This window comes from Cherax quadricarinatus, chromosome 40 (assembly GCF_038502225.1).
Source record: "Cherax quadricarinatus isolate ZL_2023a chromosome 40, ASM3850222v1, whole genome shotgun sequence".
Lineage (NCBI taxonomy): Eukaryota > Metazoa > Arthropoda > Malacostraca > Decapoda > Parastacidae > Cherax > Cherax quadricarinatus.
The window spans coordinates 3,637,223-3,648,566 of record NC_091331.1 but is presented as its reverse complement, the minus strand read 5'-3'; the positions used below and the strand labels follow the sequence as shown (position 1 = coordinate 3,648,566).

General features: G+C 44.1%; 1 protein-coding gene across 4 annotated transcripts in view; it reads left to right on the top strand.

Moving 5' to 3' along the window:
- The window catches only part of LOC128687151 (probable 3',5'-cyclic phosphodiesterase pde-5), a 172,969-nt gene that overhangs the window by 9,292 nt on the left and 152,333 nt on the right, over positions 1-11,344 (top strand). The window contains exon 1 of one of the 4 annotated variants that reach the window (XM_070092636.1): positions 9,614-9,809. The exons of the other annotated variants lie outside the window; for them this stretch is intronic. Coding sequence (XP_069948737.1) covers positions 9,785-9,809 — 25 coding nt within the window. The 5' untranslated portion in view covers positions 9,614-9,784. Of the gene's footprint in view, positions 1-9,613; positions 9,810-11,344 lie in introns of those variants that run through there. 4 annotated transcript variants of the gene reach the window in all.

Here is an 11,344-nt window from a genome sequence, read left to right as displayed (position 1 = left end):
AACGCATGTATGTATTACTACTACTACTAATAATATGAAGATGATGATGATGATGCACAAATAACCCGCACATAAAAGAGAGAAGCTTACGACGACGTTTCGGTCCGACTTGGACCATTTACAAAGTCACACTAACCAGAAGTGGAGCAGGACGGTATTATATACCATTCTTGTACTACTAGTACTACTACCACCACCTCTTCCTGCCTATATATAGCCGTCCTGCTCCACTTCTGGTTAGTGTGACTTTGTAAATGTTCCAAGTCGGACCGAAACGTCGTCGTAAGCTTCTCTCTTTTATGTGCGGGTTATTTGTGTATCGTTCCAGTCACGGTATTATGCTTTTTTTTGTTATTTATGATGATGATGATGATGAAAGAAAATAAGTAATATTAATAGAGACGGAGGAGAGGGGGTGAGGATTCCTGTCTCAGTGTGTTTGTGTTTCCACTCGACATATTCAGATATGAACCAAAAGCAGCATTTATCTTGGGGAAGGGCGAGGTGGCCTCCAGGTAGACCAGGCTAATGAGGGATCACTTGCAGGCTGAGGGCGGCCATACAGGCTCCAGCTGCAGTGATATTGATCTCACGAAGAAGCGTAGAAGCTTTTTATTCACCATCACTGGGTACACGGATACCCCCTCTCCAAAATTCCGAACACTTCCAGCAGGTACTGGAGTTCTGTACAAGACCGGAGTGTTTTCTTCATATAGAATGTGATCTTCCAGTAAGTACTGGATTTTCTAGTATATTTTCCTCCCCTGGATGTGACCCACAATAGTCGGCTAACAAACAGGTGCGTGTTTTTACTGTGAGGTGAGCAGGAGTAGCGGGACTGAAGGTAACTTGCCCTTATGTTGATGTGAACAATATAACAGCAATAAGAGGCTTAATATACTTCACCTTTATCGCATCAATGGAATAAAATAGCGACAAGTTGAAGAATTAGACGCGTGCAACCAGTGGGTATCTTCATTATGTACCAAGTATTGATTCATCAAGACGACGGTACTGAACACCTGTTGGCGAGCTCAGGGACTGACTACCTCATTTTCCATTGCTCCAGTCTTGTGTTTTTATCCCTGTACTGTATTCATAAAGCCACATGTTGGAGTAAAGTCTATATAACAGATATACCCAGATGTTACACATGTGTCTAATTCTCCCACTTACCTTTCAGAGATAGTATAATGCACAAAATAAGAGACGTATACTAAACGTAATCATTTGTTTGATGGTAGCGATGACGTTGTAAGAGAATGTAACTTCACAATGTGTCTGACGTTTTGATCTGCGGTGATTCTTATCCGTTGAAGTATTAATAATGCACAATTTTAAGGGGAAGATGAAAACTGTGTATTAATGTGGTGTGTGGTACTGACTGACGGGGAGCATGAATAGTGGCTGTTAGTGCGGACACAGAAGCCAGAGATTTGTGGTGGTGGGTGAAGATGTGTAGTGGTGGTGGGTCACCGAGTCCAGTGCGTCGTATAGACAAATTGTTTAGTCAACATAATAAAACATAATCACAACCATAACCATAGCTTTTAAAGGGGGGTGTGGAACGTCAAGCCAGCGGAAGGCCTTGGTCAGATGACCAAAAGCTCCAGCTGCGGGTCATCATACGACTAAGACCCGCTTCCTATTTCCTGAAAAACTTAACCTAATAAAAATTATACGACGAACATTAATGTATATCAATATAAATAACAGTGCAATCAAATAAAAATATACACATAAATGAAACTACAAATTATATTAAGATACTGTATATATAACTGCATTAAAACAGAAATTAGTAAGGGAAGGAGGCCAGAGGCTGGAGAGGTTCAGGGAGGCGACTCACTGACTCAGCCAGAGACTCACTGACTCAGCCAGAGACTCACTGACTCAGCCAGAGACTCACTGACTCAGCCAGAGACTCACTGACTCAGCCAGAGACTCACTGACTCAGCCAGAGACTCACTGACTCAGCCAGATACTCACTTGCTTTACCAGGAATCGAAGAATATTACCATTTCTTTTAGTATAATTAAAAGACTCATTAACATGCACGGAAAAATTAAAATTTAATTTTCCTGATAATAAATGTGGATTAAATAATGGACTTCTTTGTTTATATTGACTCCAGGATGTTTTTTGTTACATTATGTTTTATTTGCGGTGTGTGTGTGTGTGTGTGTGTGTGTGTGTGTGTGTGTGTATGTGTGTGTGTGTGTGTGTGTGTGTGTGTGTGTGTGTATGTGTGTGTGTATGTGTGTGTGTATGTGTGTGTGTGTGTGTGTGTGTGTGTATGTGTGTGTGTATGTGTGTGTGTATGTGTGTGTGTGTGTGTGTGTGTGTGTGTATGTGTGTGTGTGTGTGTGTGTGTGTGTGTGTGTGTGTGTGTGTGTGTGTGTGTGTGTGTGTGTATGTGTGTGTGTATGTGTGTGTGTATGTGTGTGTGTGTGTGTGTGTGTGTATGTGTGTGTGTATGTGTGTGTGTATGTGTGTGTGTGTGTGTGTGTGTGTGTGTGTGTGTGTGTGTGTGTGTGTGTGTGTGTGTGTGTGTGTGTGTGTGTGTGTGTGTGTGTGTGTGTGTGTGTGTGTGTGTGTGTGTGTGTGTGTGTGTGTGTATGTGTGTGTGTATGTGTGTGTGTATGTGTGTGTGTATGTGTGTGTGTGTGTGTGTGTATGTGTGTGTGTATGTGTGTGTGTATGTGTGTGTGTATGTGTGTGTGTGTGTGTGTGTGTGTGTGTGTGTGTGTGTATGTGTGTGTGTGTGTGTGTGTGTGTGTGTGTGTGTGTGTGTGTGTGTGTGTGTGTATGTGTGTGTGTATGTGTGTGTGTGTGTGTGTGTGTGTGTGTGTGTGTGTGTGTGTGTGTGTGTGTGTGTGTGTGTATGTGTGTGTGTGTGTGTGTGTGTGTGTGTGTGTGTGTGTGTGTGTGTGTATGTGTGTGTGTGTGTGTGTGTGTGTGTGTGTGTGTGTGTGTGTGTGTGTGTGTGTGTGTGTGTACTCACCTAGTTGAGGTTGCGGGGGTCGAGTCCGAGCTCCTGGCCCCGCCTCTTCACTGATCGCTACTAGGTCACTCTCCCTGAACCGTGAGCTTTATCATACCTCTGCTTAAAGCTATGTATGGATCCTGCCTCCACTACATCGCTTCCCAAACTATTCCACTTACTGACTACTCTGTGGCTGAAGAAATACTTCCTAACATCCCTGTGATTCATCTGTGTCTTCAACTTCCAACTGTGTCCCCTTGTTACTGTGTCCAATCTCTGGAACATCCTGTCTTTGTCCACCTTGTCAATTCCTCTCAGTATTTTGTATGTCGTTATCATGTCCCCCCTATCTCTCCTGTCCTCCAGTGTCGTCAGGTTGATTTCCCTTAACCTCTCCTCGTAGGACATACCTCTTAGCTCTGGGACTAGTCTTGTTGCAAACCTTTGCACTTTCTCTAGTTTCTTTACGTGCTTGGCTAGGTGTGGGTTCCAAACTGGTGCTGCATACTCCAATATGGGCCTAACGTACACGGTGTACAGGGTCCTGAACGATTCCTTGTGTGTGTGTGTGTATGTGAGTTCGTGCTCACCTATATGTGGTTGCAGGGGTCGAGTCACAGGTGAAATCGCAGGTCTAGAGAATGAACAGACAACCTTCACTGCACATATAAGTTCCATCAAACATCTCAACTACTGGGAACGCTTGAAAGCACTTGACTTGTACTCCCTGGAGCGCAGGCGAGAGAGATACATCATAATCTACACTCGGAAAATCCTAGAAGGAATGGCCTCTAACCTGTGCATATATATCACTCCCTAAGAAAGCAACAGACTGGGCAGGCGGTGCAAAATACCGCTAATGAAAAGCAGGGGCGCCATTGGTACACTAAGAGACAACGCAGTAAGTGTCCGGGGCCCAAGATTGTTCAACAGGCACCCACTATGCATAAGGGAAATTGCGAATAGACCCTTGGCTGCCTTGAAGAGGGAGCCGGACAGATACAAAGTCGGTGCCAGATCAGTTGGGCTGTGATTCGTATGTTGGTCTACGTGCAGCCAGCAGTAACAGCCTGGTTGATCAGGTCCTGATCCATCATGGACCGGGCCGCCGGGGCGTTGATCTCCGGAAATATCCTCCAGGTAGACTCCAGGTAGATAGACAGCTCCTATGGGCACTTCAGATTTTTTTTTTTTTTTTTTTGGGGGGGGGGGTTGAGCCGCATATCCCAATGCATTGCTCCTGAAGACGCGATTGCAATTTACAACCCGGAAGGCCTCGAACGACCTAATCCTCCCCACTCCCCACTCATCTCTCCCCCTTGTAGTTGCTGGGCTTTTTCTCCTCGCTTTGAGTTTACCCCTTCAGTCAGCTGCTGCAAAGTTTTCTATGTTTGGAAAACGTTTTCTTTGATGCCCTGAAGTCATGAATATTCTTACGTTATTTAGGATGTCCTCAGGATACCTGTGTATTATTTTACAGTTGGTAGTATACTTTTATACAATTGTTCTGAGGATACATAGACGAAATCAGCTTAGAACCTCTTAAATGATATTAATTTTCAAGAATACCCACCCACACACACTCAGGGGGCCAGGAGCTATGACAGGACCCCTGCAACCACAACTAGGTGAGTACAGAGTGGCGATCAACGAAGAGGCCGGGTCAGGAGCTAAGACTCGGCCCCCTGCAACCAGAAATAGGTGAGTAAATACACTTCTAGTCTTCTAAGCCCAGTGAATGTGTGTACTCACCCATATACGGCTCCGCCTCTTCACTGGTCGCTACTAGGTCCACTCCCGGCTCCAAGAGCCTTATCGTACTTCTTAAAGTTATGTGTGTGTGTGTGTGTGTGTGTGTGTGTGTGTGTGTGTGTGTGTGTGCACCCACCTAGTTGAGGTTGCAGGGGTCGAGTCCTAGCTCCTGGCCCCGCCTCTTCACTGGTCGCTACTAGGTCACTCTCCCTGAACCGTGAGCTATATCATACCTCTGCTAAAAGCTATGTATGGATCCTGCCTGTGTGTGCGTGCGTGCGTGCTTGGGGGACGGGGGGAGAGGAGCAAAGACCAGCAGGTAAGTACAACGGTACATGAAGCAATTTGTTAGGTCAGAGGTGGAGGCAGATGCAGCAGCGGCTTGTCTAGGTGGCTACAATCCTGCCCTTCTCTTAATAGTGTGTGTGTACTCACCTAGTTGTACTCACCTAGTTGAGGTTGCGGGGGTCGAGTCCGAGCTCCTGGCCCCGCCTCTTCACTGATCGCTACTAGGTCACTCTCCCTGAGCCGTGAGCTTTATCATACCTCTGCTTAAAGCTATGTATGGATCGTATGTGTGTGTGTGTGTGTGTGTGTGTGTGTGTGTGTGTGTGTGTGTATGTGTGTGTGTGTGTGTGTGTGTGTGTGTACTCACCTAACTGTGCTCACCTAATTGTGGTTGCAGGGGTTGAGACTCAGCTCCTGGCCCCGCCTCTTAACTGGTTGCTATTAGGTCCTATCTCTCCCTGTTCCGTGAGCTTTATGATACCTCGTCTTAAAACTATGTATGATTCCTGCTTCCACTACATCACTTGCCAGACTCTTCCACTTCTTGACAACTCTATAACTGAAGAAATACTTCCTAACATCCCTGTGTGTGCGTGTGTGTGTGTGTGTGTGTGTGTGTGTGTGTGTGTGTGTGTGTGTGTGTGTGTGTGTGTGTGTGTGTGTGTGTGTGTGTAATCGGGGGAAGGAATCACAACAAAGCATGTGATTATAAATATTAAAAATAAACACCAGAGAGAAAATAACTGTACATATAAAAGATATGTATGTAAACAATCATTTATCGGTCACACACACACACACACACACACACACGCACACACACACACACACGCACACACACACACACACACTCACACTCCATGTAAGGATGAATGATTAAGGCGCGGTGGGGCGCCTAGCCTTGTGTGTGTGTGTGTGTGTGTGTTCTGCTGGTCACCACCACCATCTCTGCTCCACAAAAACATCTACCTCACCAACTTAACCCTGACAGGTTTCTGTAGCTCGCGGTGCAAGTATCCAAAAATATCTCAGCCTCATTTCTCAGACATTAACTAACACCAAGGTTGCATTTTTATTTTGCTAATAATTAAAAGCTTACGAGAACACTGTGGATTAAGCCTCATTATTTACCTCTGTACGTTGGTGTCTGGCAGCAGTAAATGGCTGACGTTGTTCTTTATCCTATTCACGTTGGAAATCAAAAGGGCTTTCACACTGTGAGTGCAGAGCTGGAGGAAATCTGACAGAACGTATTGGTGAATTCTGTTACCCATGCCCGAGTGATGTTTCGAACAACACTTTCGTTCACTGCCCCGTTCGTTTTAGGAATGTCGTGCAACGGGTTCGAACTCTCAGTTCGATGGGATGTTTACAGTCGTGTCATAACGATGTTGTGAGTCAACACTTGTGTCATGCTTCGCAAGACTTGTGGACTCCTTGTGGACTTCGGTAACGCCAAACTAGTCGCTAGAGAATCGAAGTAACATATTAGACGGTGTTTAGAGTCATCACGCATTTCTATCAGCAACAACATAACTCAGAATGTAAGGAGGTTACCTGGAGTTTACCTGGAGAGGATTTCGGGGGTCAACGCCCCCGCGGCCCGGTCTGAGACCAGGTTAATCATATCCAACGCATCTTCTCTACCGTGTTGGATTAAAGAAATCCCTAAAGTGCGAAACATCTCCATACTGGATGTCTCAAAACCCTAACGTGTGTCTGTTTACATAACCCCTTTATTGTTGTGTCTATCAGTGTGAATTAACTGAAATTCTTGCATGTGTCATCAGGAAAACACGTCTTGATTCTTGAAATTAAACCACGTGTTGGTTATTGCAATAATATAGACGTTTCTTGTACCTCCATTTGATCTTTGCTTATTTTGTTCCCAGCGCTTTGACTGTTTGTTTAATATTTGCTGAGAAAGTTTTCTTCCGTATCTTCTTCATCTTTGCCTTTCCCTAGTTTTTGTCACCTTTATCATAGCCCAGTGCTTCTGAGTGCGCTGTTCTTACTGTCTACATATTTGATTTTATTGAATTGATAACAGTTATAATTAAAATTAAGAGTGCCCCAATCCCATTCCTTTTTCCACACACACACAACCATACCTCCAACTTTCACCTAATTTTCTACTGAATTATCTATTGCCCTACATAGATGTGTATACTCCAAGTATCCAGGTATCCCATCTTGGAACACACGTCATTTTACCGAAGTGATCCCAGCTATTGATAAATAAGCCATAAATTGGACTGTAACGTCTTTACACTACTTGTCCAGCTAGCAATTAATTTCAGTTATTTCGACAACTATGTATTGCCAACACCTATCGACGACAGAATGCCAAATTTGACAAGGATCATTCCCGTCGTCTTAATTATGTCTGTTGTTGTTCTGGTAAGAAGATATTCTCTCTCTCTCTCTCTCTCTCTCTCTCTCTCTCTCTCTCTCTCTCTCCCTTATGCTTCTCAGGATTATTCCTCCAGTACTGGTACATAAAATAAGGTTGCTTTCTTTACCAATCATGACGTTTCCTCATCTGCTAAGTACGTATATATCTTCCATCGCAGCCATTTTCCATCCCTGTTACAAAGTCTGGTCAATAATCTGATCTCGGAATCACCTGCTGCTGGAATACCGAGTCATCGTTCACTTTGTCTTTTCCGTGAGACTCTTTACCTTCGCCCTGGCTCATTGCTATATTTGTTGGCATGCTTTAACCTTGAAACGGATCAAATGAGTTAAGAAAAGTTTCCATAGTTAATTCAGCCGATGCAGACTTCAGTGTATTGCCTTTTCTATCTTCTAGTGACCAGCAGTTTTCTGTTGCATCCTCTCTTTTTCTCGTGAAGATTATTACCGTCTCTATAATTCTCTACTGTTTTCCTCTAGCTCTACTTTCACTGTGGGTATAGCTGCTTCAGAGAAGACGTCATTGTTGTACTCACTGACAGCTCACTGACAGCACACTGACAGTTCATTGACAGCTCACTAGGCACGTCTTCACACAGCACACATCAGCTCTTTACTTCTGAGAATTTAATATTGAAGACTGTTGTTATCAGTACATTCATAGGGAAACGCTAAACCCCTGAAGGTCACACAATACCTGAAGAATACAGGCAAACAGCTCTGGTCCGAGGAAAGGGAGTTTAGCTTCAGTTCTGTGGACCGAAAGCCCCTTCACGATCATGAATGCACTCCTTCGAAGGAGAGTGGAGACTGTTGTGTTTCGTTCCTCAACACAACGTTCATCTCAGTCTAAAAGACTTTCTTGCCGATTATTCTTATTATTTTTTCAAGGGAGTCACTTCACTTGTTTGGGGTCACAGAGTCTCCTGTGGAATGAGAGGTAATCAGGTCTGATTCAAGGACGGATACCCCTCAAGGAAGGGTCCTTGATGCTGGTGAGAGGCTCTTGACTTAGGGAATTGGATCTGTGCTCCAGTTCTCTGACTTGAGCATTAATGCCTTTCCCTCCCCCCTCCTCAGGCACTATATAATCCCTACGTGTTAAGCCCCTCCATGCTAATAATAATAATAGAAATAATGATAATAATAGTCAAGGAAGGAGGGAGTAGCTTAAATTCCTTGGATCAAGGGCCCTTCACCATCACCAAGGCACTTCCTCTGATGGCATGTTACTGCGAATTGCGCTCGTATTAATCCTACTCTATAGTGACCTTGTGAGCGTCCACATTGTGAGTTTTGCATTTACGTATTATTTTTTAAGTTTAACTATACTAACCAAATTTTAAAGTCGCAGCTGCTGTTATCTGATGATGGTCCACGAAGAACGGAAACGTCGTCTAAAGTTTCGTCTCCGTGGTGGGTTTTATTTATAGATTATTCCAGCCACGGTATTGTGACATTCTTCAATTAACAGATTCTAAATTGGTTAATATTTAATACTGAACGTGTCTTCGATCGTTCAGAAACTGACGCATGTGAATGGGTAAGAAAGTGGAAGGAATAATTTGAGGACGGGTTGGTAATAAACTCATTACAAGGTGCGAGCAGAGTGGCACAGGGCCAGAGAGTGCCACGGTCACATGTCAACACCACAGGTGCCAGCGACGCAGGCCAGCAGCACCCTTCATAACAAGCATCTTATCTCCTATCCCCCGGCATCCTGCTGGCTCCTCTACCACGAGTCAGAAAGTAGCATCAGAGGTACAGAGGTAGAATTGTCGGAGGTAAGGCGAGATGTGCCTACCATGATGTCTCGTAGTGTTAGAAGGACACCAGACGATATGTAAAACGTTGTGTTCTGCTATTGTCGGCATCATGCGATTTAGTTCCAAAGTCTGATAGTGTTACAAATCCTACAATCGTAGGATTGATGAGACGTGCCTTGCATGGCCTTCAGTAGTGTTACAAGGAATATAAACACCAGAGAATGCTGTAGAAGAAACATGTCTTCCAATTCCTGTGTTAAAGGGATAGAAACACTAAAAGCATAAAACATATGTCATAGTGTCTTAACATGGGGGTGCCGATTCTGCCTCCGCACATTCGCCACCCCCATGTGTCAGAGGACAGGTAACACTGATATTCTAATGCCTTCACTGTGTTGCAGTTGGGCTGGAATAATATCCTGAAGCCTTTTGAGCGAGTAAACAAACAGCAACGTCTCAGCAAATCGTCCAGCTGCAGTATAAACACAAGTTTATAAATATAATATGTACAAAGAGGAGGCAAGGACGTAACTCGGTATTTTCAATACAATAATACCTGCATCTCTGAGAATCCTCCATGGACCTACATCACTTGGAACAGAGTGAGTATTTTTTTTTTAAGTCTTCTCTCTTCTTCTCCAGATTTTCCATGTACAGATTGGCCAAGACGGTACTGATTGGCAAATCTACGGCCATTTCAAGAACTGTCTGTTCATGCAAATCGCCAAAGGTGAAATAATTGGCGTTAACAACTCAATGAAGACCATGAAATCTGTGGCTGGTAACGAAAGGTCCCATGTTGCTGGACGACGGTATGAATGGTGCAGCCATGTCTTGTCCACATGAGGTCCTGTTTGTACAGTTTGTCACTTTATCAAAACTGTGAAATCTCGGTGTTCTCAGTTAGAAGGTAAATGTTATCAGGTGTGAAAATACTGATGTTACGGAGGTGGATATGTGTGTTCAGAGAGGGAGCGAACTTACCCGCATCAGACACAGATGATAAACCGGTATTAATAAAAATGATGAAGGATTTGCAACGAGTAGCCGCTGATAAATGAACAGTGCTATTTAGGCAGTGGTTAACAGTGAGCTGGAATATATTTGGAGTGTAATTATGTAATTCTTTTCAGGGCAGAAAATCTCGGTATAGACAGTAAGGTCTGCTGTTGTACTTCTTCCACACAAGAAGAACACAGTAAGGTCACCAATGAATGGGCAGTTCTCTGAAATACCATACGAGAGATTAAAAGGCCATCTCAAAGATTAAAATGCCACATCAGAGAATCTAAAACGAGATCTAAGACGACATCCGAAGCATGACAAGGTGACAGCATTACCCACGCACTCACCAATCCCAGATGTGGTCAAGTCAGACCATTAACTACGTACATACAGACCCCAGGTGTGTCCAAGAAACGCCATCAACTACGGCACTCACAGAGCCCAGGTGTAGCCAGAGCAGACCATTAATCATGTATAGAGGCCATACAGACCATTAACCACGTACAAAGACTATTATCCACGCACATACAGAGCCCAGGTGGGGCCAGCTCATCCCATTCATCATGCACCCACAGCGCTCTTTACACACGAAGCCGACCATACATTATTTATGTTCTGCTTGCTTCTATAAACCTTTTGCGCAAGAAATGCTTCTTTTATTCATATCAGCGACATGTTAAACATACCAGCTGGGTGGTAAAGACTGTGTGAAGACACCAGCTGGGTGGTATACACTTCCTGAAGAGACATACCAGATGGGTGGTATACACTTCCTGAAAAGACATACCAGATGGGTGGTATACACTTCGTGAAGAGACATACCAGATGGGTGGTATACACTTCCTGAAGAGACATACGCTGTGTGGTAAATGCCTTGTAAAGGACGGATATATTATGTAAAAGTGGAAATAAGACCATTAGTACTGAATATTTTTTTCGGGGGATTTAAAACGACCGACTGCATCCAGGAGAGGTGTCTTGATGCTGCTGAGTGGTACTTGATCTGAGGAAGTGGAGCTGCCTTCCTCTTCCTTTAATGAAACCTATATATCAACCATTTACACACACACACACACACACACACACACACACACACACACACACAACCGAGGAAGAAGTGAAGAGGCTTCTG